This window comes from Pezoporus occidentalis, unplaced genomic scaffold (genome assembly GCF_034315485.1).
Source record: "Pezoporus occidentalis ecotype Australia unplaced genomic scaffold, CSIRO_AGI_Poc_V1 ctg16, whole genome shotgun sequence".
Classification (NCBI taxonomy): Eukaryota; Metazoa; Chordata; class Aves; order Psittaciformes; family Psittacidae; genus Pezoporus; species Pezoporus occidentalis.
Genome location: NW_026913425.1, coordinates 7,742,660 through 7,766,078, shown reverse-complemented (window position 1 = coordinate 7,766,078; position 23,419 = coordinate 7,742,660). Strand labels below are relative to the sequence as shown.

The following is a 23,419-nucleotide window of genomic DNA, read 5'->3' as shown; positions in this document are numbered from 1 at the left end:
AGAGATGTCCATATCACTTCCCTTTAAGTGCATTTGCTACACTCCTGGGGAAGTGGGAAGCTTCGGAGATAGAAATACCATTTTAGAAGCTACTGAAAGCCCAGCTGTTGATACGAACTGGAGCTAAGTGGCAATTTAGTTTGCAAACCAGGATACCTGGACCTTATGCAAGCCACCAAGAAAGCACTTTATGAGACAAGGTGGTTGTGGCAGAGGTGGATGCTCTGTATTAGCAGACTTGGTGTATGTGCAGTAGTTTTCCAAACATGACACTACTGTTAAGTACAGCTTAAGTACAGTGCTAGACATACTACACAAGAATGTCTCTGCCATGGCAGAATGAGTTCTGATATACCGGACGCTTGTAAAGTGATTTTTAGTGGGCAGTACACATGTCAGAAATTACAGACTGATGGTAAAAAGATTTATTTTTTTTTTTTTTTAAAGCCAGCCTTATACTGCTTTAAGAGCTTGTTCAGTGGTCACCATCTTGTTACTATCAACAAAGCCAAAGTTTACTTTTTGCAGAGTGTACTAAGTGTTGCTTGAAACTAAAATGTGGAAATATTTTAGTGTGCAATATGTTTTGCTGATTGACATGTTACCAGGTTCTATAAAGGACTATATAACCATAGCTTCCACAGAGCTATCAGAGCCAGGCCTGTGAATGTGTGGTCCCTTTCAACTCTGTGAAGGTTTGGAAAATCAAATCCCAGAATTTATTTTAAAATCAAAGAATATGTGCCTTTGCTGAAAAAGTGAGACTATATCACAGTGGTTGTAACAAGAGATATTTAAGAAAGGTTGTCATCAGATATTTTTGAGTGAAGTCTTCTCAATAGCAGAAACTGTGGGAAGGGAGTAGGTAGCCACTCATGCAGTTTCATGTGCCATGGTCATAAAGCAATGGAGGGGACCTTTGGCCCTGAAGAACTTCAGGGGAGGACAGGAAGGACAAGAATCTACAAAACTGACAAAATCATTGCTGCAAAAGTTGAAAATAAGAAAGAAGCAGCAGCCCATATCCAGGACATGTAGTGGTTAGAGTTGGGAGTGGGGGTAAAATAAGGGTGGCAGGTGGCAGTTTCTACCTTATGCTAGCCAGCAAAAATCAGAATTTTCTCACAGAAGTAACTTCACCATAGATTTGGTGGGGCTCCTGGATCTGTTCTGCAAGTAGGATGGGAAGTTGGCAAAAATGCAATACCTGCACAAAAGGAGTAACCTCAGTGAAGACAGCATCTTTGAAATAGCAAGGCAAGACATGGCTGGATAATGCATGGCAGCATCTTTGCAGAAATCCTGTTATTGCCATCCCTCGGGTGTTGATGTAATGTACTAACCTTTCTACTAACCTCCACAGTAGAGCTTCAGCTATCAGCTCCTCAGCTGTTGCCGTTGCCTATATCATGTCATAAAGAAAACAGCGTAGAATGGATGAAAATCCTTCTCTTTATCTCTTATAATGCTATTCATAAATGCATGGTGTAAATAAAGCTTAGAACCCAACTTAAAGTTTATGTGTGTGGTCTTCAACTATTCCTTCAATTGTTTTAAAAATGGGCAATATAGACATCAAAGTTGAAAGTTTTTGTGATAAGTATTACCCTAAATACTACAGGGTAAGGCATCAAGCTTTTTAGGTAGCTTTCTTTTGAAACATGGTGTGTATGGTGCTTCTCGGTTCTCATTCACCTTAGTTGTTCCAAGAGATCCTGTTTTGCTGTGTTACCTGTTACATTCACCACAACCAGGGTATTGGTAAAACGTTCCAACATTGTTGTTTTCAAGCTTAAAGGAGCTTTGGGCAAACCACTGGGAGCAGCTGCTCCAGACACTCCCAGGGTGCTCTGCGTTGATGCAGGGGATAGCAATGGCAAAATGGTGGTCAAAAAGGAGAGGATGGAGGGAGAAAAGCTAGTGACATTCACAGAAGGTGAGGGAGTTTGGGGCCAAGTGGTGCTGGTGACAGGTGGAGGGGACAGATCTCCTTTTGGGTGCTGAGGTGCAGTGTCTGTTCCAGGATGAGCACCGTCCTCGTACTGCTTGTATATGTCTCTCCAACCTTCCTGCATCCTTTTCCTTTCCTGAGCTTTCAGGACACTCCCTGATGCTGGCCATCATGCTTTTCTTTGGGTACAATCCTGGAGCTGTGCTTTGGCACATCCCTGACTGCCTCAAGGGGATTTTGTTGTCTTGCCTTTCCTGATCACATGGCTGGTGTTTGCAGGAGACAAGCTAAAGGTATGGGATGTTTATTGATTTAGAGGTAGTGCACTGCACGCTGCCTGAGCCAAATGGCTTTCACGGGTCATTACAATAACTAATTTCACTGATAAAATGGGTGCATTTGTAAACCTGGTTTAATTTACCTATCTGCTTTGTTATAAACTTCCCATTCAGAATGGACACATAAAAGCAGTAGACTCTATGGAGTTTGCAGAGTGTACTGGATCTTGGCAGGTTGCTGTGTTACAAGCATCAGGAGTGTTGCATGTGTTGATTCTGCTCTTTATGACTTATTCTAAAAGGTGTAGAGTTACACTGTGCAAGGTGATTTTTTTGTGGTCTCTCTCATAGCAAAGTAAGTGACAGCTTTTATTTCTACAGTAGTTTACATAGCGCAAATCCAACTTTTACCTTTGGAAGCTTTAGCAGGGGAGATAACATTGCATGTTCTCTAAAATTAATGTGTTCACATACTGAGGGTACTACAAACTGAGGTTTAAAAACGAACTCTGAAAGCTGTTGTATCTTTATTCAATGTCTGTGAAGCGAGTTTCCATCTCTCGCACATTGAGGGTGAGCATATCTATCATCAGCATCGGCCAGGTGCTGGTTGGGCAGAAGTGCAGGAGTGGAGGTCCCTGGAGCTCAGTTCTTTGTTGGAGGCTCCCTTTTAGTGGTGGCAGGTATTTGTTGCTGAGCCTTGGGCGCAGGTGGTGGCGCTGCTATGAGGACCTGCTGTACACCCTCTGCGTAGTCACCCACCACATCCAGCAGGTGTGCGAGCTGGCCATGGACTCCTAGTCCTCGTCATCTGACCTTGCCGTGTGCAGGATGGTCTTGATTGGCCACCTGCAGAGTGGACACGTAGCTGCCATGTCAGCCCACTGCTTGATGCAGTGGAAGCAGAAGGCATGAAAGCAGGGGTCGATGTAGGCTGTGTCATCAATGGGGTTCAGGCAGATGGGGCACAGGCCATTTGCTGCAGTCTCCTGCTGTGGCAGCTTTGTATCGGCCATTGTAGCAGAGTCACTGTCCTTCTCAGCACCCGATGCCGTGTCCTGCCAAGAGACATGCAAAGTGCCTGGACTTTTCATGCACCAGGAGTGGAACAGCAAAGCAAGCCCTGGAAAGTGGTGAGAGAGGGGAGGCAGTGCCCCCTGAAGGGTCTCCTAGCAGGCTGGAAAGTGGCCAGCCAGCCCCATGGGCTGCCTTCTACATGTGCCTGCCTCTCCCACCATCTCCCAGGCATGCTGTGCCCCATTTCAGGACCTCCACCCCTTGCACTCTCCCCCGGACAGCCAGCATGACTCATGCTAATAATGTACCTGCGGAAGGCAGAACATGGAGGAACTGGCTGGGAGCCTTCAGTGGCATCAAGAGCCCCTGCGCCCTCAAGCCAACAGACCTGGGTCAGCAGCTGTACAGGATTTGCAGCACCCACGCTAGCCAAGTCTGTGCAGGAACACAGCAGAGGAAGTCCACACACAGGAGGTTGTGTGCTCTGTGTTTGCATGCTCAGGAGACCTGGACCAAATGCATTGCGACAGAGCCTGCACCTGCTGCAGAGCAGTAACATTGGGGTCATTACAGGAGTCTCTGGGCTGCACCCCAGCCACCACCTAGTGAGGACAGCAAGCACCCCAGGTGGGCAAAGCCCCTGCTTAATGGGTTGTTTGCCATGTTTTGATGATTTCTGGGGAAGGGATTGTTGTGCCTGAGCACAAAGACTCAGCAATGGGCAGCGCAGCAATGCAGGTGAGGAATCCTTAATGCCAATAGAGCATCCTGACTTGGCTCCTCCAAGAGCTGCCAGAGACGGGCTCACCCCTTGTCTGTAGCGGGAAACCTGCAGAGATGGCTTTTGAGCATCAAGTATGGCAATGCCCTAAGCGGTGTTACTGCTTTTTCATTCCACTGGGTGTCACTAGAGTTTAACACTTGTCTGTGGGCCAAGCTCAGTCTGGTCCAACGGTAACCTCACGGGTGTTGGTCATTCTGGTTTGCTTTTTTTTTTTTTCAGAGGGATATTGCCGACTGCTTTCCAGTTATCTTTTTCCTTCAAATAGATGCAGACAATGCCAAGCAAGCAAATATGACAAAATACTGTACTTCCAAATCTAATTCAAATAGTCATTTTAGGTGCCTGGGTGTAAGGCAAACAAGATTATTCTGGTTTTCTTAATACAGCTTTCAAAGCCAGCAGCGTTATGTCTGAGACCAAGACTAAAAGGATATATTTCACAAATAGGTCTTCATACAGAAGGGGAAAGCTCCAGTGAAAGGTTTATCTGGTCTTTCCTTCTTTAGCAGGAGGAATCACTAACTCACTTGCTGAACAAAATGACATACATCCTTGTCTTGCAAAATAACATTGCAGGTTGAGGAAGAAAGTAAAAGGAGAAACTGGTGAGATTTTATCAAGTCTATTCATTGATTACATAAGCAGATTACATGTAATTATTCTTTCATTAATCCTTCAGATATCCCAGTTGTAAGCCTATTTACGTGTCTGTCAGTTAAGTAGGGACAAGATTTGCTTTAGCTTGCTTGTTTGATTTAAACTAATGTTTTTATTTACTAGTGTCATTGCATTCTTGTTGAAATCTGCTTTCTTGGTATTTCCATAGATAAAAGATAACTGTAACTTCAGTAACTGAATAGGTTAACCCTGATACATTTAGAACATACTTCTCCAAATAACTTCCAGTGTGTCAGCAGTGGTTTTAACTAAGATTGTCAAATCTCAGAGCTGTATTACAATTTTTCAGAAAATTAAGAAGTATTGAGATATATGCATCCCTAATTAAAAAAAAAAACAAAGCTTCAGCTATTTGGAATCTGATAATTTTCTGTTGGATGGACCTTGAATTAAATTTTATGTTGTTCAAAATAAAGGGAAAGTTGTTTCTCTTCTTTTTTTCTTCTTTTTTTGGTCAGATTCAGAATTTTATTTTAGATCTGTTCTTTAATGTAGCATAGCAGGAACATGCTAGGTTTTACATTTAGCTGTTTAGCCTTTTATTGTGTATATATTCCTAAATTTAAAGGTGAGTTTTAATACTGGACAACTTTCAGCTTCCTGAAAGCTCTAAATAGCTGTGCATAGCCTTTTAACAGCTTTCAACGTTTTTTATCATTCTAAGCCCTCTTTACTATCTAGTGGTTATAAATTCTATTTTAGCAAATGGTATTGATGGGAACCTGAACTTGATATGGTGAGATCATTACTGTGTGAAACCTATGTTTCTCTCTGTATTTGCGCCATTCTGATTTATTTGGCTGCTTCACTCCTCCCGTATAACCCTGGATTATCATCTGTCCCCTGTTTTTTTTTACTACTGCTGCAGTGATGGGTAATGGATTATTGGGCAATAATCAAGGTGTGAAGTGTTTCCTTCTTTTGGTATCTGGTGAGAAAATAGCCCTTTGAACATGGGCAAAAGCTTTCTTAGTGAGGGTGACCAAGGATGGGCACAGAGTCTCAGTTCCAGACATGATCCTGGGCAGAAGGCTGTGGGTAGTAGCCCTGCTTTGACCAGTTCCCTTTCAACCTCTGGGACAGCAACTGTGATTCACAGTGATTCCTGTAAAAGTAACCCAGGAAGCATCACAAACAGAAAATTTGTAACGCAGGGGTAACATACAGACAACAGAAAATATTTTCTATAAATATTGTTCTTTCTATTTATAAAGCAGATGTCTCCAGCTGTAATGTTTTGACTTCTTATTTGTTTTGTTAGTATTAAGCTCACAGTTACACTTTTTACAAAAGAACTGTAGCACATTATAATCGGGGGGGGGGGGGGGGGGAACAACAAAACCCAAGGAACAGAACTCGCTTCTGAAGCAAAATCTAGATCTACTTTCAGAGCTGTATGACTGATGCAGAACTAACAGAAGATGTTTTGTACAGGTGGTGATCCTTGCTTGTACATTCTTCCTTAGAAAGCACTGGCTATTAAGCAAAGCGCCTTGAGGGGTGATTGCCAGTGCTTCAACTATTGCACTTTGTCCTCTTCCCACTCTGCCTTGGACCAACAGGCAAATCCAGAATGAAATTTCATAAAATAACATTTTGCTGTGTTGTGCTTTAACCCCAGCCAGCAATTAAGTACCATCAGCTGCTCACTTATCCCCCCCTCCTCCTCCAATCCACCATAGGATGGGGAGAACTGGAAAAAATGGCCATTAAGAACAGTTTAATTATTGAAATAAAGTAAAAATTAATACTGATTGTAATGAAAAGTGAGAGAACAGAAAGAGAGGAATAAAATTCAAGAAAGACAAGTGATGCACAGTATGATTGCTCACCGTTTGCTGATGGAGGCCAAGTCCTGAGACAGTTGATTAGCCCCTCACAGCCAGCGCCCCCAGTTTATATACTGGGCATGAAGTGCTGTGGTGTGGAATACCCCTTTGGCTAGTTCGGGTCAGGTGTCCTGTCTCTGCTTTCTCCCAGCTTCTCGTGGCCTTCCTCACTGGCAGAGCACAAGAGACTGAAAAGTCCTTGATGGGAGTAAGCGCTGCTGAACGACAGCTGAAACATTAGTGTGTTATCAGCGTGTTCTCAGACTAAATCCAAAACACGGCACTGCACCAGATACTGGGAAGGACATCAGGTATTTTGAAAAATGTGAAGAAGTAGCATTATACATGTTAGACTTTAATTCTGCTAATATTAGTTGTGGAGTAGAGTTAAGATCTTGACTCAAGCTAGAAGTTTCATTTGATATTGTAGTTATGATTCTGCATAGAGATACTTTCAGGAGGAGATACTTTCAGGAGTTAGTGAACAGGCTTGTCCCAGCCCGTGAAAGTTACGTTGCTATATTGAAGACAGGTGCCTCAGTATATGAAAAGTACCTGAATGTCATTTAAGGTAGATAGACGTGAATAACTGCCTTAAAAGTCACAATGTATTTGACTCAGCAGTGTGAACATTAACTTAGAAAACACACTGAATTTACAGAAATGTTCTGTAATTTCTTTTTAACCATACTTGTTTCTGGTTAAACACAAGAAGCTATGCATCCCAACAAAAAAGGTCCCCTGAACTTCTTCCATGTGAAGATTGTTTCCTGAAGGCATTTTAATTTCTAAAAGGAACACACTGTTATTTCAGATAGCTTGTATTCATCCATTGCTGCACTCCAGTTGTGTCAGCCATACCACCACATCTCTATGATCCCTACAGGGTTACAGGTCCTGTAAATGCAAATGCACACAGGTCTCTAATTTTTGTTTATTCACCATGTTGTGTGTGACCCATTTGTACACCAGTTGATGCATCAGTGCTTTAGAGAGGCACCTTGGCATACTGATCTCACAGAGAGGGGCTGGGTGTTTTTTTCATAAGATGCCTTGTAGCTACTCACTTGATCAGATACAGATGCTTGAGGTGACCGTGCTTAAGCCTCCTTTTGTTGATTATGTATTTTTCTTTCACTCACATGACCCCAGGCCCTTTGCTTGTCAGTGCTGTCCATCCTTCACAGGGCTGCTGGCAACTCTTTCCCTCCCCTCCTTGTTCCTGGTTTAAGTTAGCAGCCATCCTGCTGGCAAAGGTAGCCTCTACTGCACTTGGTCAGGTGGATGCTATCTCTCTTAAGCAGACATTACACTCAAGGAAGATCCTGTGGTCGTAGAAACCAAAGCCCTGTTGCTGGTGCCAGTTCCACAGACAATTGCTGACACACAGTATCAGTGCCCTCCTCTTCACACCGATTTACCCAGGATGAAGAACATTACCAGGGCTTTTTCACTCACAGAATGTCCAGTAGACAAACGCGTGCCTTGGAATAGCATGGGTATAATTGTTTTATGGTTTGCTAGTTTTGTTTCATGTAACAGTTGCAGTTGCCAGTCTTGTCACAGCAAAAACTCAGAAGTTTTGTCCTGTTATTTGTGAATGTAATCTTGTTACTGATGTGTATTGATAGGTAGGGCTGATATGAAGTACTGATACGTTGCCCACCAAGAGTAAGTAGAATTTTTAAGTTTTTGCAGGTAAAAATAGTACAAAGTAAGAGAGTCATGAAGTAGTCATTCAGACTAAGCATCCATGTGCTGTCTGTGATCTGGAAATAATGGAATTCAACTGTGACAATTGTTGACTAGTACTGTTCTTAGGTACTTAATAATTTTATTGCCAAGACATTGCTTTTTGATCTTCTGAATTTTGAAGGAGTACAGAGTTACCCACTTGCATTGTTCTGTTCCAGCATGTATCTCTCTGCACTTCCCCCTTCTGTTTTTCTGCTGTTGCACAGTTTTGCTGTTGGAAAGTATATATGAGTCCAGACAATCAGTTTCTATACTTCATTCTGTGCCATTCAGTTAACTGTTCTTCATCCCATAAATCTGTGAAAAGCTAAAAAAAAAAATGAAAGTCATGTTGCTAACTGAAATATTTATCAACTAGTCCTTATATCAGCCAAGTTTAGCTGCCTGCCTTGGTATTCCTAAAAACCTTGAGAGAGGACAAACAAATAATGTGTAGTGCGAAACTGGTGTTCTAACATGAAAATATGTTTATATCTCGAAACTATTCATATTATCCTTCCTGCTTCTTTCCCCTCCCCAGAATATCATATGCCTTTTGCTTTACTCCTAACACATTTAAATGGTTCCTTCAAATTCATAACAATACTTTTTTTAAGGCAATTATTTATAAAACTTTACATAAAAATTGAAAAGGATTGCTTATTTGAAACTAGGGTATTACTGAAACTTGTTTCCATTTATACTGTTGTGCAGGAACCAAGCATTCTGTATTACTTTTTGAAATTTGATGTTCTAAAAAATTTTCCTTTATTGTGAAACACATTATGTTGCCAGAAATTCTTAATGAGTATATTGGTGATTCATCATTATAAATAAATAAGATCTTAAGATTAGCCTTTTATTCTGAGTATTAAAAGCCTGCCATTACTGCATGTGATTACGAGATCTAAATCACTTTACCTTCTGTGATGTTTTATTTAGCATTCTAGAAGAGAAAAAAGAAGCTTCCTGCTGCAATAGAAAGTAAATTACAGGGTTTTATTTTCTGCATTGAATTAAAGCCTGCTGCATTCTTTGATCTAGACAATAAGATATATGTAGCTGAACAAAACTTTGCAAACTGTGGTAGCTTAAAAAAAGTAAATTAGTTCAGGGTGAAGTAGTCCAGGAACAAAATAAATAGTAATCATTAATCTGACACATTTTAACAGTCTTATTAGATAAGTAATTGATCAAGTTAGACTTAAACCATTCAGTCTTGGTATTTCAAGTCTAAGAAACAGAAGGATTCCAATGGAGAATTTAAGTGTATTAAGAACTCTTTTGGCAACTTAACAGACAATATGAAATTGCATAGAATATACACGAAAGGCGTAGTTGAACAGGAAAGCGATAATCAGAACTTTGCCTGAGTTCTGGCAGTTAGACTGAAGAAATATCAATCTTTTCACATTCAGCAGCTGGGCTTCGCAATATTTTCTTCCCAGTTGGAGGGGTTAATCAGCCTTCTTTCAGAATGTGGCCTGTTTAGCTTAGATTCACATCAAGCAAGAAGCACTGGCTATACAAAGGAAATCCATTAACAGACGGGTGTGCCCAGCTGCTTAATTATCCAGAATAAAAAAGGATCTTTATCAAACATTCATCTGTTGCTTGAGATACACCTGACAATCCCATTAGGCAAGGATGAAGTCTTTTCTGCTGTAATATGCAGTTCTTTTATTTCATATGCAGTACCAGTGAAAAATTGAGAGGCTTTGTTTAGCCTATAGAAGTGTGTCAGTGTAACTGCTCAGTACTGATGCCTCACTAATGTGGTTCTAGAAAAGCTTTCAGTGAATATGAAGGTGATGAAGGTTGACTATCAAACATACTGTGTGGCATCTACAAGGAAAAATCAATACTGCATAGTAAGTTATAGAAAATAATTGTATCTAGGGTATTGATTTCAAGCAGATTAATAGAAGCAATCTAAACACTAGAATACATTGATATTAGGTCATTTGGTTTATTTCTGTTTAGGCAAAACTGATGGTAAAGTTTTAAAAATATTTCACAACCATACTTTGCTATCTTAGTTTACCCACTGATAAGTCAGTCTATAGAGCAACCAGTTAACCTATCAGATTGTTAATAAAAGTGCGTTACAGTTCTGAGGTAGATAAGCACATTGGATTCTATGCTTAAATATAGGGTTGTCACCAAATTGACAGAGTGGAGATAAAGTGAACTTAGTCACCAAAACATTTCAATCAGAAGTGTATGTGCAGTTTACATATAATGTGGCTTTCCTGTCCTGTGCATGGCATGACATAGTCTGAAGTTTGGTAAGTCAGTGTAGCAGTGCCAGCTAAATAGTGGGTAGTTCTAGGCTGGGTGATGGGGTTCTCTGGGTCCTTTTCAGTTCTCTCATAGAACCCTGGATTCTCGCCCATGTGTTTCAGTGTGCTCAAGAGTGGTAGTCTTGTGGCAGAAGGGCAAAAAACCAAGTACTCTCTACTGGCAAGAAGGTACGTGGTGACCCAGACAGAGATCCCTCAAAATATGTAGCCAGCTACATCTGGCTGTACTGAGTTCCAAAGCCTGTCAGTGATGTTAGATGGTAGTAGTGCAAGGTATGACCAGGTTGATGATTTGCTCTGCATGGTGGCAAAGCAACAGGAAGAAGTGGGACAGCTAAGGAACTTAAGGGAATCAGAGGAGAAGATTGATTGTTGGAGCTGCACTCTGCCATCCCTGCGCGAAGCAAGCCAGCTACCCAAAATAAATTAAGGGTCCCTTACCGTCTTGCCACCATGCAGATGGAGGGCACCTAAGAGACAGGAGAGGTTGGAAATAGGTTACTCCTCAGACTATATGGTGTATTATCTCCCATCTTATGTCATCTTTCCAGGTACCCCTCTACAAGGGTATCTAAAAGAGGTACAATATTGGAGGCCCTGGTATTTGAGTGTCAGGAAGATAATGAAATAGATAAGGGATCTTCCAGGTTAGAAGTCTCTCCCCACATGAGTCAGACATTGCCTTGTATCATGACCAACTCTGCTAGGGAAAAAAGAAGAGTGGTTGTGATTGATGACTCCACCATGAGAGGAACAGAGGTTCCGATATGCTGACCTGACCCAACTAACAGGGAAGTCTTCTGCCTCCTTGGGGCCAGGGTAAGGGATGTCACCATAAAACTCTCTCATCTGATACGGCCTAATGATTACTGTCCTTTACTAGACTTTCAGGTGGGCAAGGAAGAAGTCTCATCAACAAGAAGCCTGAGGGGACTCAAGAAGAACTTCAGGTTCTTGGAGTGACTAGTTCAGGGTTCAGTAACCCAAATAGTTTTCTCTTATCTCTGCCAGTCACAATCAATGACAATGGTTACATCAGAAAAATCTCACTAATTAATTCCGGGCTCCGTGACTGGTATCAGCATCAGAATTTTGGGGTTTTGACCATGAATCGGTTTACACAGCACTTGTCATGCTGGCAGCAGATGGGGTATGCCTGTCCCAAAGGGGGAAAAGGATTCTAGCCCCAGAGCTAGCAGAGCTCATAGAGAGAGCTTTAAACTAGGTTTGAAGGGGATAACACCAAGCTCACTCGACGTGAGCTGCGGGATAGCGTGTCGCTGTTGGAGTCCAGATCCACAGGACAACTTAAATGCATCTGTGCAGGGCAACAGACAGGAGAAGCTGGAAGCCATTGTTCAGTAGGAAAACGATGACACAGTCACCATCACAGAAGTGTGATGGAATGAGTCACATGATTGGAGTGCTGCTGATGGTGACAGGCTCTTCAGGAGGGATGAGCAAGGAAAAAGAGGTGGTGGGGTTGTGTTGTATGTCAGGGAGTGCATCAACTGCCTGGAACTCAGTGTTGTGAGTGAGAAGGCTGAATGTTTGCCGGTGGAGATCGGGGGAGGCCAACCAAGGTGATATCCTGGTAGGAGTCTGTTATAAACCACCTAGTCAGGATGAAGCTACAGGTGAAGTGTTCTTCAAACAACTGGGACAAGTTTCAGGATTGCTTCCCGTTGTTCTCATGGGGGACTTCAACCTACCAGATGTCTGCTGGAAGCACAACACAGCAGAGAAGAAACATCCACGAGGTTCTTGGAGGTGTGGAAGCTACCTTCTTAACACAGCTGGTTAGTGAGCCAGCTAGGGGAGATGCCTGGCTAGATTTGCTGATCACAGAGAAGGACAGGTGGGTGATGTGATAGATGGTTGGAGGCCATCTTGGGCAAACCCATCACTAAATGACTGAATTTTCAATCCTTGGAGAAGTCTGGAAGAAGGTCAGCAAAACCTCCACGTTAGACTTCCGGAGGGCTGACTTTGGCTGTTTAGGATGCTGGTTGGCAGAATTTGTTGAGAAATATTACTGAAGGACAAAGGGAAGGCCGGACACTTCAAGAATGAAATCTTTAAGGCACAGAAGCAGGCAGTCCCCATGGGCTGACAGTCAAACTGGCGGGGAAGAAACCAATGTGGCTGAACAGGGAGATACTGCTGGAACTCAGGAGAAATGAGAGAATTTATCAGCTGTGGAAGAAGGGACTGTCACCCTATGAAAAGTACAAGGATGTTGTTAAGTGATGTAGAGAGAAAGTTAGAAAGGTAAAGGCACAGATGGAACTAAATCTGGCCACTGGCATAAAAGATAGTAAGTACTTTTACAAATATATTAGCAACAAAAGGAGGGCCAAGGAGAGCCTCCATCTTCTACTGGACACTGAGGGAAACCTAGTGACTGGGGATGAGGAAAAGGCTGAGGTATTTAATGTTGCCTTTGTCTCAGTCTTTAATAGTCACACCAGCCATCCTCAGGGCATTCAGTTCTCTGAGTTGGATGGCAGATGGGGAACTGATTGAGGTCCCCATAATTCAGGAAGAAATGGTTAGTGACCTCCTGCTCCACTTAGGCATATACAAGTCTATAGGGGCAGATGGGTTCCACAAAGAGTGCTGAAGAAGCTGTCAGAGGAGCTTGCTAAGCCACTCTCCATCATCCATCAGCAATCCTGGTATAGTGGAGAGCTCCCAGAGGGTTGGAGGCTGAACAACGTGACAGCTCTCTACAGAAAGGGCAGGAAGGAAGACCCTGGGAACTACAGGCCTGTCAGCCTGAGCTCAGTGCCAAGGAAGGTCATGGAGCAGATGATCCTGAGTGAGATCAAAAAGCACATGTGGGAAAATGGAGGGATCAGGCTCAGTCAGCATGGGGTCATGAATGGCAGGTGCTGCTTGACCAACCTGATCTCCTACAATAAGATGACCCACTTGGTTGATGAGGGAAGGGGTGTGGACATTGTCTATTTGAACTTAAGTAGAGCATTTGACACTGTCTCCTACAGCATTCTTCTGGAGAAATTGGCTGCTCGTGGCCTGGATAGGAGGATTCATCGCTGGGTTGGAAACTGGCTGGATGGCCGAGCCCAAAGAGTGGTGGTAAATGGTATCACATGTAGTTGGTGACTGGTCACTAGTGGTGTCCCGCAGGGCACCCCTCAGTTATTTGGCCATTTCTGTTTAATATCTTTATCGGTGATCTGGATGATGGAATCGAGTGCATCCACAGTAAGGTTCAGATAACTCCAATTTGGGTGGGAATATTGATCACCTGAAGTATAGGAAGGCTCTGCAGAGGGATCTGGACAAGCTGGATCGATGGGAACCAATCATATGAGGTTCAACAAGGCAAAGTGCTGGGTCCTGCATTTGGGCCACAACACCCCCATGCAATGCTCCAGGCTTGGGGAAGAGTGCTGGAAAGCTGCTTGGTGGAAAAGGACCTGAGGGTGCTGACTGACGGAGCTGAACATGATCCAGCCTGTGCCCAGGCAACCAAGAAGGCAAATGGCATCCTGGCCTGTATCAGCAATAGTGTGGCCAGCAGGGCCAGGGCAGTGATCATCCCTCTGTACTCAGCACTGGTGAGGCTGCACCTTGAAACCTGTGTTCAGTTCTGGGCTCCTCACTTCAAGAGGGACATTGAGGTACTGAAGCTGGTCCAGAGAAGGACAGTGAAGCTGGTGAAGGATCTGGAGCACAAGTCTGATGAGGAGCAGCCGAGGGAGCTGGGGCTGTTTAGTCTAGAGAAGAGGAGGTTCAGGGGCAACCATATTGGTCTCTACACCTGAAAGGAGGATAGAGAGAGGAGGTGGCTAGTCTCTTCTCCAAGTAACCAGTGACAGGACAAGAGGTAATGGCCTCAAGCTGTGCCAGGGCAGGTTTAGACAGGATATTAGGAAAAATTTCTTCACAAAAGCATGATCAGGTATTAGAACAGGCTTCCCAGGGAAGTGGTGGGATCACCATCCCTGGCAGTGTTCAAAACAGTGTAGATGAGGCCCTTAGTGACATGGTTTAATGGACTTGGCATAGATTCATAGAATAATTTGGGTTGGAAGGATCTTCAAATGTCATCTAGTCCACTCCCCTGCAACGAGGAGGGACATCTTCAATGAGATCAGGTTGCCCAGAACCATCCAGCCTGGTCTTGAATGTCTCCAGGGGTGGCACCTCTCTGGGCTACCTGTGCCAGTGTTTTACCACCCTCATTGTAAAGAATTTCTTCCGCACATCCAGCCTGAAACTCCCCTCTTTCAGTTTAAAACCATCACCCCTTGTTCTGTTGCGACAGTGATAAAAAGTCTCTCCCAGTCTTTCTTACAGGCCCCTTTCAAGAACTGAAAGGCCACAAGAATGTCTGCCAAGAGTCTTCTCCAGACTTAATAACCCCAACTCTTTCAACTCTTTCCTCTTCTCATAGGAGAAGATCTTAAAGGTCTTTTTCAACCTGATTGATTCTGTGATTCTGTGGTATGGCTCTGGACATTGTCAGTTCCAGGAGTGGGCAGAGAATATCTTAATTCCTTGATTATCCCCATCGGTACCCCTCAGTTCCTACCAGGAGACCATGGGCACTGGTAGTCTGCCTTTCTCAAAGCTTCTTCACAGCACTGATATCTGGTTTTCAACCAAAGTATCCTCTGTTCTTACAATGAAGCTGCTCCCTTTTTATTAAATTGCTAACGCTGGTGTCAGCCAGCACGATCCGTGATGAGTGCTGCAAGAAAATGAACACATCCTGTTCCTCACTTAGATGAAAGTACCTGGCTCTGGTATCTCAAGCATCTTGAATTGCAGCTGCAGTGATCAAGGACTGCCTGACATATGACAGAGCAATTAACAGATACGTGGCAGTACAGAACAGTCTCTCACCAGTCAAAAGTGTGTTTAACTGCAGTAGCATTTCTTCCCCTTGCAGTGGTTGACGTGTTTGTACACAGTAACCATGAAACAATATATAGTCAAGTAAAGCCAAAGGCAGGTATAAAACAATGCCTTTTAATTCCTTTCAGCTGTTCAGGTTTGCTTTGCATAGAAGCTGCAGTATCTTAAATGATAGTTTGTTGGAACTGCTGGCTAAAAATGACCTGTTGAATTGTGCTCTGAAACTGACTGGAAGTGGTTTTATAACAAAGAGGTGGTTTAGGAAGTTACTCAGTGCTTATCTTTTGATTTCCACTGTTCTGCCAGCTTGCCAGTGTTTTTGTCAGGGTTATATATACAAGTGAGAGCAGGGTTGCTCAGACAAACTGGTTGTTTTTTACTTAAATTTAGAAAGAATTTTCAAAGGTAATGGACTGAGAAAAAAGTAAAGGTGATTAATTAGTTAAGGTGAAGGTACATGCCTAAGTAAGTAGACATATACATAGGATTATTCTGATGCTTTTGAAAGTTTTGCTGCCCAAACAGCGCTGTTGAGACTACACTTTTTTCTTTTCTGTATTTTTCAGTATTTATGCATAAAACATTGTCCAATGACTTTTATGTGTGATTGTGGAAAATAGCAATTAAAAAGGAGATTATTTTCCCAACAATTTCAATATGAAGAAATTAGCCTTTCTTAAATAACAGTTAGCTTTGCACTCTAAATAGGAAGCATATTTATTTATTAAAATGTCATTAAGTGAAAGATAATTTAAAAGTTAGTTAAATGTAATTTGCTGTTCACAGTTTCACTTAAAAGCCAGTTTCATTGTATTTGTTCCTTTAAGAGTGTTAATATTTTTACAAGTTAGGTTTTGTTTGTAGTGACTTTGTACTGGGTAAGAACTGAGTAAAACATGAATTATTCAAATTCAGTTTAAAACTAAAATGCTCACTCATTCTTATAACATTAGGAATGTTAGTTACCATTGTTTATGTCATTTGTTATGTTTTGGAGACTCCAGAAAGTACTTGATAGCTCATTGAGCTGTGCTGTGATGCTCTTCAAACCGTACAATGATCACTATTATGGTGATTATTATTTATTATGTATATATCTTCACCTTAACTAACTAATCATCTTTACTTTTTTCTCAATCCATTACTTTTGACCAAGAAAATTCCTTCAAAATCTCAATAAAAGAAATATATGCTACAGTGATTATTATTTTTTATGTATCTATTATTTCCATATATATATATATATTTATTCATAGATGTATAAAGTATAGGTCCCCTTTTGCCTTTGTTTGCAAAAAAATAGTTTTCTAAATCTGACAATTTATTTAAGCTCACACATTTACATCGTGCATGAGTTTGGTCTATTGCATTTAAGGATGTCTTATGTGGACAAATGTCTTGTTAATTTATCTACAGAAATTTAAGATGATTGTATATCATTCGTTACTTGGAAAGTAACTAACATACTCTTTCAGGATGTTATTACTGGAAGTTGAATATTCCTGTTAATATTGGAATGAAGGGAAAAACTGTTGGTTTTCAGTTGGGGTGGTCTGATACCAGGACTGTGATATTGATTTTAGCATTAAATAACTTTATTCTGGATTATATACAGTATTTTCTATAGGCAAAAAAAAGGTAGGAAATTTACTACTTTACAGTAAACATAGAATCACAGAATTGTAGAATAGTTTGGGTTGGAAGAGACCTTTAAATGTCATCTAGTCCAACCCCCCTGCAATCAGCAGGGACATTTTCAACCAGAGCTGGTTGCTCAGAACCCCTGCCAACCTGACCGTGAATGGTTCTATGGATAGGGCATCCACAGCTTGTCTGGGCAACCTGTTCCAGTATTTCACCACCTTCATAATAAAATATCTTTTCTTTATACTGAGTCTGAGTCTACCCTCCTTTAGTTTAAAACCATTACCCACTGTCCTGTCAGAAAAGGCCCTGCTAAAAAGTCTTCCCCCATCTTTCTTATAAGCCCCTTTAGGTATAAAAAGGCCACAATAAGGTCTCCCCTGAGCCTTCTCTTCTCCAGGCTGAACAAGCCCAACTGTCTCATCCTGTCTCCATAGGAGAGGTGCTCCAGCCCTCTGATAATTTTTGTGTCCCACCTCTGGGCTTACTCAAGCAGGTCCATATTTTTCCTGTGCTGGGGACTCTAGAGCTGAATGCAGTACTCCTGGTGGGGTCTCATGAGAGCAGAGTAGAGGGGAGAATCACCTCCTTTGACCTGCTTGCCACGCTTCTTGTGATACAGCCCCGCATACGGTTGGATTTCTGCGCTGTAAGCACATGTTGCTGTGCTATGTCCAGCTTTTCATCACTCAGTACCCCCAAGTCCTCCTCAGGGGTACCTTCATTCCCTTCATACCCAAGCCTGTATTGATTCTGGGGGTTGCCCCAACCCAGGTGCACTAGGGACGTTGCTCTTGGCCTTGTTGAACCTCATGGTGTTACCCTGGGCCCACTTCTCAAGCTTATCAAGGTTCCTCTGAATGGTGTCCTGTCCCTCAGGCATGTCAGCTGCACCACTCAGCTTGGTGTTGTCTGCAAACCTGCTGATGGTGTGCTCGATCCCACTGTCTCTGTCACTGATGAATGACAGAGATGGTTCCAATATGTTCCTCTGCGGAACACCACTCATCATTGGTCTCCATTTGGATAATTCCAGTTATTTTATCCCTGTGGTACTAGCCTGAGTTTTTCTAGGATGAGTCTCATTTCCTTTGCCTATTTTCCCCGTAATGACTTCTTTTGGCTTTTTTTTTTTTTTTAATATTGGAACCCACCCAGATTCAGTTCTATCTGTGCCTCTGTGCAGGCCTTTATTAATTAGTGACAGTGTTAAATCAGACTGGATCAAGAACTCACCCCCACAGCTGTTGTGGAGTAAATCACATTCTCACAACCTGATCTAGAGCTATGAGGAGTAAAAGCAAAAGCAAAGGAAATAATATTGCTCATATACAAAATAGTAAATTCATATACTCAGTTAAGACTATTATAAATGACCAGGATGATGACAAAAATTTCCAGAAATCGATTTTTGCAGCAGAATAATCAGCTGACTCTGCCTCAATTTGGCTATCATTTTCATTGATTAATCATCCACTGCTTAGAAGAAGTAAAAATAACAATGTAAAAAGTCTAACTCCTGGTTTTGAATTAAGTTCGGTTTGTCAGCCACTCAATTTTACTGTCATTTCTCCTGTGTAAAATTGAGGAATCCTGCAGTTCGCAGTCTGTTTCCTACGAAATCAGAAGTGATCCTTTCTGATGAATTTTCTTTGTAAGGCATTTCCCTTGTTTCTTGAACCATTTCTGTATTCTACTTAGGTTTCCACTGTTCCCTTCAAATGTCAGGGTCATGATCCTAGACACTTGTCTACCATCTGTGTGTTTCTATATTGTTTTTGTGTCAAAAGTTTCTTCTCAGATTTTAACTTTAGTGGTTGCTTTAATACTTTCTACTGAAAGTTATTTGAGTTGCTTTTTCACATGACTCATTAAATGCTCTTCAGAACTTGCTTTCTGGATTACAGCCCTTCATTCTGTGGCCTTCTAGAAGTTTAACTTTGAATTTGAATGTATGGTGTTTTTAGCATAATTCAGTAGGACAGAGAAAAAAAGTTTTGAATGTTAACCAGTTATTTTCACACTGAGAGAAGATTCGGTGTTGATTTTTCTGAGTAATTCCTAAAGTGGTGAAACTCAGAGAAATTATGCATGTTTCTGCACATGTAAATAAAAGGTATTTTGAATATAAGTAAGATAAAAACCCATTTGCACCAACTTACATGCTAGTAGGGGTAAAAACCCTTTGTCTTATACCAAGATTGGTATTAACTAATTTTAAGATCCAAATACAGATAAGCAACAAATTAGTATCCTAATAAAAGTGCCAAAAAAAAAAAAAAATCACCAAAACACTTAACATTTTAATTTTATGTCTTAATTTTATTCAGAAATCACAATGCAGACATCGGAGACTGGGGCGGATACAGGTTCAACTGTGACTTTACAGACATCCGTGGCTGGCCAGGCAGCAGTGCCCACACAGGTAGTTCAGCAAGTACCAGTTCAGCAACAGGTAGGTGGCTGTTATTTTTGGGAAAAAAAATCAGGACGGATGATTCTTCACAATGTATTAAAGAACTCTTATTTTGTACGATGCTGCTAAGTGAACTCTTCTGCTCTGCTTTTATCAATTTTATTTACCTGGAATTAAAGTAGCCTTACAAAAGCAAGCTCTTTTCAGGATCTGTTCTTGCCTAGGACATCTGACAAGCCTGAGTAGTACACGTACATGATTCTAATGTAGGTTATTGTGGAATTCACGTAATAGCTCATAGAAATTTACTTTCATTTATGTTACTGAGTATTTTTTCCATTAAGCAATGAGCAATGAATATGTTTCTGATATTATTGGCTATATAATTCCTCCTTTCATTTGGACATCTAGGTAAGTGCAATACAAATATAAAAATGAAAAGCACTGTCCTTTGCATTGCTAGGCTTGAATCCCTGCAGATCTTTGCATAATCTCATGGAAGTATTTGTGGTGTAGTTCATGATGTGAATTTCCCAGGGATGTAAGAAGACTTTTGTAGCAGCCAGCACAGTGCACACCTGTTACATGAGACAGTTACTTACCTATGCGGCACACACAGGCTTTGGAAGGTGTGGTTGCAGAATAAAATAGCGAGAAAAAAAGGAAAAGTATAGGGGTAGAAAACAGAAACTGAATGTGAAAAGCCATTTCAGCTGTCCCAAGACTTTTCTGGAATATACAGAAATCAGGTGTTCATGTGATTAGTACTCTGGGTGGTAGTCTGATGTTGTTTTTAATCAAAAACTGACTTTAAAGTTTCAGAATGATATGAGAACAGTACATAGTTTATTAAATAATGTAATTTGTTTCTGTGCCAGTGAAGCACTTTTCCCTAAATTTAATTCTTCAGCATTTATTAAGTTCAGTTCTAAAATTCCAGGTGATAAGTTTTTATTTTTTTCACTGTGTTCCACGGTCTCATACATTTCAGTGACATTTTTTCCCTGATGCACAGACTCTATTTATAATGCCTCATAGTTTCATTCCTATCATTTCTGCTTATGTCTTCATGTATCTTTTAGGATGCAAGCTTTTTTAAAAACAATATTCAGAAGAGCATTGAAATGGAATTAAATATTTTATTTAAATGCCTTTGTGTATTTGCTCAGAATGCATCACTAGTGAGTCAAGAAGTGTTTGAAATATTTTCTCTTGACTTCAGACAGTAAAATAGCTGTCTTTTTACTTTAATGTGGATTAGGATGAAGGCTTTTAAATACTATGCTAGGTTTTGATTGCAGCTTCCTTTAACTCAGCTAACCTTTGTAGGAAATTTTGTCTAACTGTTTTGTAGCATTTATGAAGCTGAAAAATTCTTCATGAAATACCATTTGGATAATTTGTCTGATTTTTATGTTCTTTCATGATGACAGATGTTTAATAGATGTAGTTTATGTGATTTGTTCTTTGTGTTTCCTGTATTTTAGCTTTTCAGATAAAAGATGGCAATTTGGTATGCTGCACATTTGCTTGTTTTAAGCAAACAGGATATATTTTCGATGGTCTAATATTAAATACTGAGTTTTATCTGTGTGAAGTACTGATAAGTATGACTCATTGAAGATTGGTAACCAGTTAGTGACATATAGAAAGGTATTCCAGTTGTCCTTTATTAATGTAATACTTGTGTCAAAACTCAGAAGCCCAGGATTATACTGAGTTTTTTCTTGCTTCATTACAACTTAATGAGAATAGGAAAGTGATTTTTTTTTCTTTTGGTTGCACTGAGTATGTAAAACTGTCCCTGTAAAACCTTACATGCATCTCTTTTGGTACTGCTGCTTTGAGTATTCCCTTTCATTGAATGCTCTATCATTATTCTGGATTTTTTTTTTTATTGTTGTCCTTGTGGGGATGTTAGACTTTATCTCTTCTGTTGACTCTGAACATTGCTCATAGCATTAAGCATAATGTTTCAGAATGGAAAGCTAAGGGATCAAACTAGCCAAGGAAGAGGAGAATCTACAAAATTTGCAGGGATTGAAGAATGTTGGGAAATCCAATGCAGACAGTATTGCAGTGATTAAAACATGGCATGCATAGGAGATCTGTGTAGAGAGAGGACAGATTATGGAAGTGGATGTGTGGCAAGGAGGAAAGGAAGTGTGAAAATGTGTGGTACGCCAGCAGGAAATGAGATGAAGAATGTGGGCAGGATAGCTAATTTTAATTGTAGAGTTAAAAAAAAGGAAGGAATATCAAACATTGAAACAATCAGCATATTGAGGAAACTGTAGGTGTGATCTGCCCTCAGGAATTATCTGCTTATAGGCTGCATTTGCCTGAAGTTAATATTGGCTTTATGTACATTTGATAGGGCTAATTTGCCTAAAGAAAATCAGGAGAGTGTTAATTTCATCAAGTCGTTCTTTTGATGGCAGAGGAAGAGCTTACTATTTCTGAACATTAAAAGTTATCAGTGTTGAAAGTTGGAGGGAAGGTTTTAGGTGCATAGTATAAAACATATGCTTTAACTTTTTTCTGCTGTTTATGAAAGACGTAATAATGCCAGCTGTATCCAAAATACACGTGAACACTCACATTAGGATTATATTCTCTTGTGAATATAATTTACTAAAACAATAGAGCGTTTCTTGAATTTGGTTAAACTCAAAAATACTGTAATGCAAGTGCCTGTGCACATACAAATTGGCATGAGCTGAAACATCTGTATGATGTTTACAGTAGTTTATTAGTACTTTTTAGTGAAAAATGCCATTTAGGAGGGGATTTTTATGTATTAATATTAAAGCATTGTATAGTGTTTAATTTTTCCTAGTGAGGTCTTTGTTTCCTATGTTTCCATTCCTGTATATGCACCATACTTAAATGCAAGCATCAATTTGGGGTTGTTTACAAGGCATCAGTATTTTATTTATTCTCACAAAATGTGTATCTTTTTCAAAATGTAACTTTTTTGCCCTGAAGAAGAGTAAGCTGAATAAGTGAATGGTGGACTAAGAGCCATTTTTCTATAGCTGTGTTTCTACTGAAGCATCTTGTCTTCTGAGCAAACAGTGAAAGAGTAACTTTTGATATTTTCAGATAAAACAGATCTCTAATTTGCATATAGCTGGTATAAATATGGAGCTCATGTAAGTCTGCTGTGATACTTCAAGCATAGGGAAAAAAGGGTACTATTAATGAAAACCTGGGCTTCCCCTCTTGTAAAATTGGCATTGTTGGCAGTGGGATTCATGCAGCCCAGCCACTGTCAGTGTTGAGATGGGATAGATGGGAATGATAAGGGAATAAACACATCCACATGTAAGCAAAAAGCTCCAAGAATAAGACCAAAAAGGTGGAAGTGTAATTAAATGATGTTCTAACAGCCTGAGTCATTTGTTTCCTCAGATATGAGGATTTTTCACTAATGTATCATCTCTTTTTCAACAAGCACTCTTAAACACAGTGCAGTAAACTTCTAAGGATTCAAAACTCACCTTGTAGTTTATGCCATGCAATGTGGAAGAATTGGAGAAATAAAACTAAAAATAGTCATATAATTTCTTTCATAAAAGTATATCCATGCATCGGAAGTTGAGCAAATCATTTCTCCATATTCACTATACATAATGGCCATCACGTTCATAAAGCATTGTATCATTTACTGAAGATGGAGACACTTCTGCTAATCAAAATTGTCCTTAATGCAAAATCATGTTTAGCATATGAAAAACATAATCATGAACTGACATTAGCCATAATATAAATATGAATGTGCTTAGAGTATTACCGCATGTGCTATTTATATGTTACTTGGCAAAAGTAATCCAGACTAATGAAGCTACAAAAATTATTTTTCATCTCTGAGAACAGAAAACAATGCACATCT

General features: G+C 40.6%; 1 protein-coding gene across 5 annotated transcripts in view; it reads left to right on the top strand.

The window, feature by feature from the left end:
* Nucleotides 1-23,419, top strand: part of RFX3 (regulatory factor X3) — a 112,598-nt gene that overhangs the window by 30,824 nt on the left and 58,355 nt on the right. For 4 of the 5 annotated variants that reach the window (XM_062612542.1, XM_062612541.1, XM_062612539.1 and 1 more), the window contains exon 2: nucleotides 19,439-19,563. In XM_062612542.1, the coding sequence (XP_062468526.1) occupies nucleotides 19,447-19,563 (117 nt within the window). In that variant the 5' untranslated portion in view covers nucleotides 19,439-19,446. Of the gene's footprint in view, nucleotides 1-16,641; nucleotides 16,662-19,438; nucleotides 19,564-23,419 lie in introns of those variants that run through there. The other variant, XM_062612543.1, reaches the window with a different exon arrangement.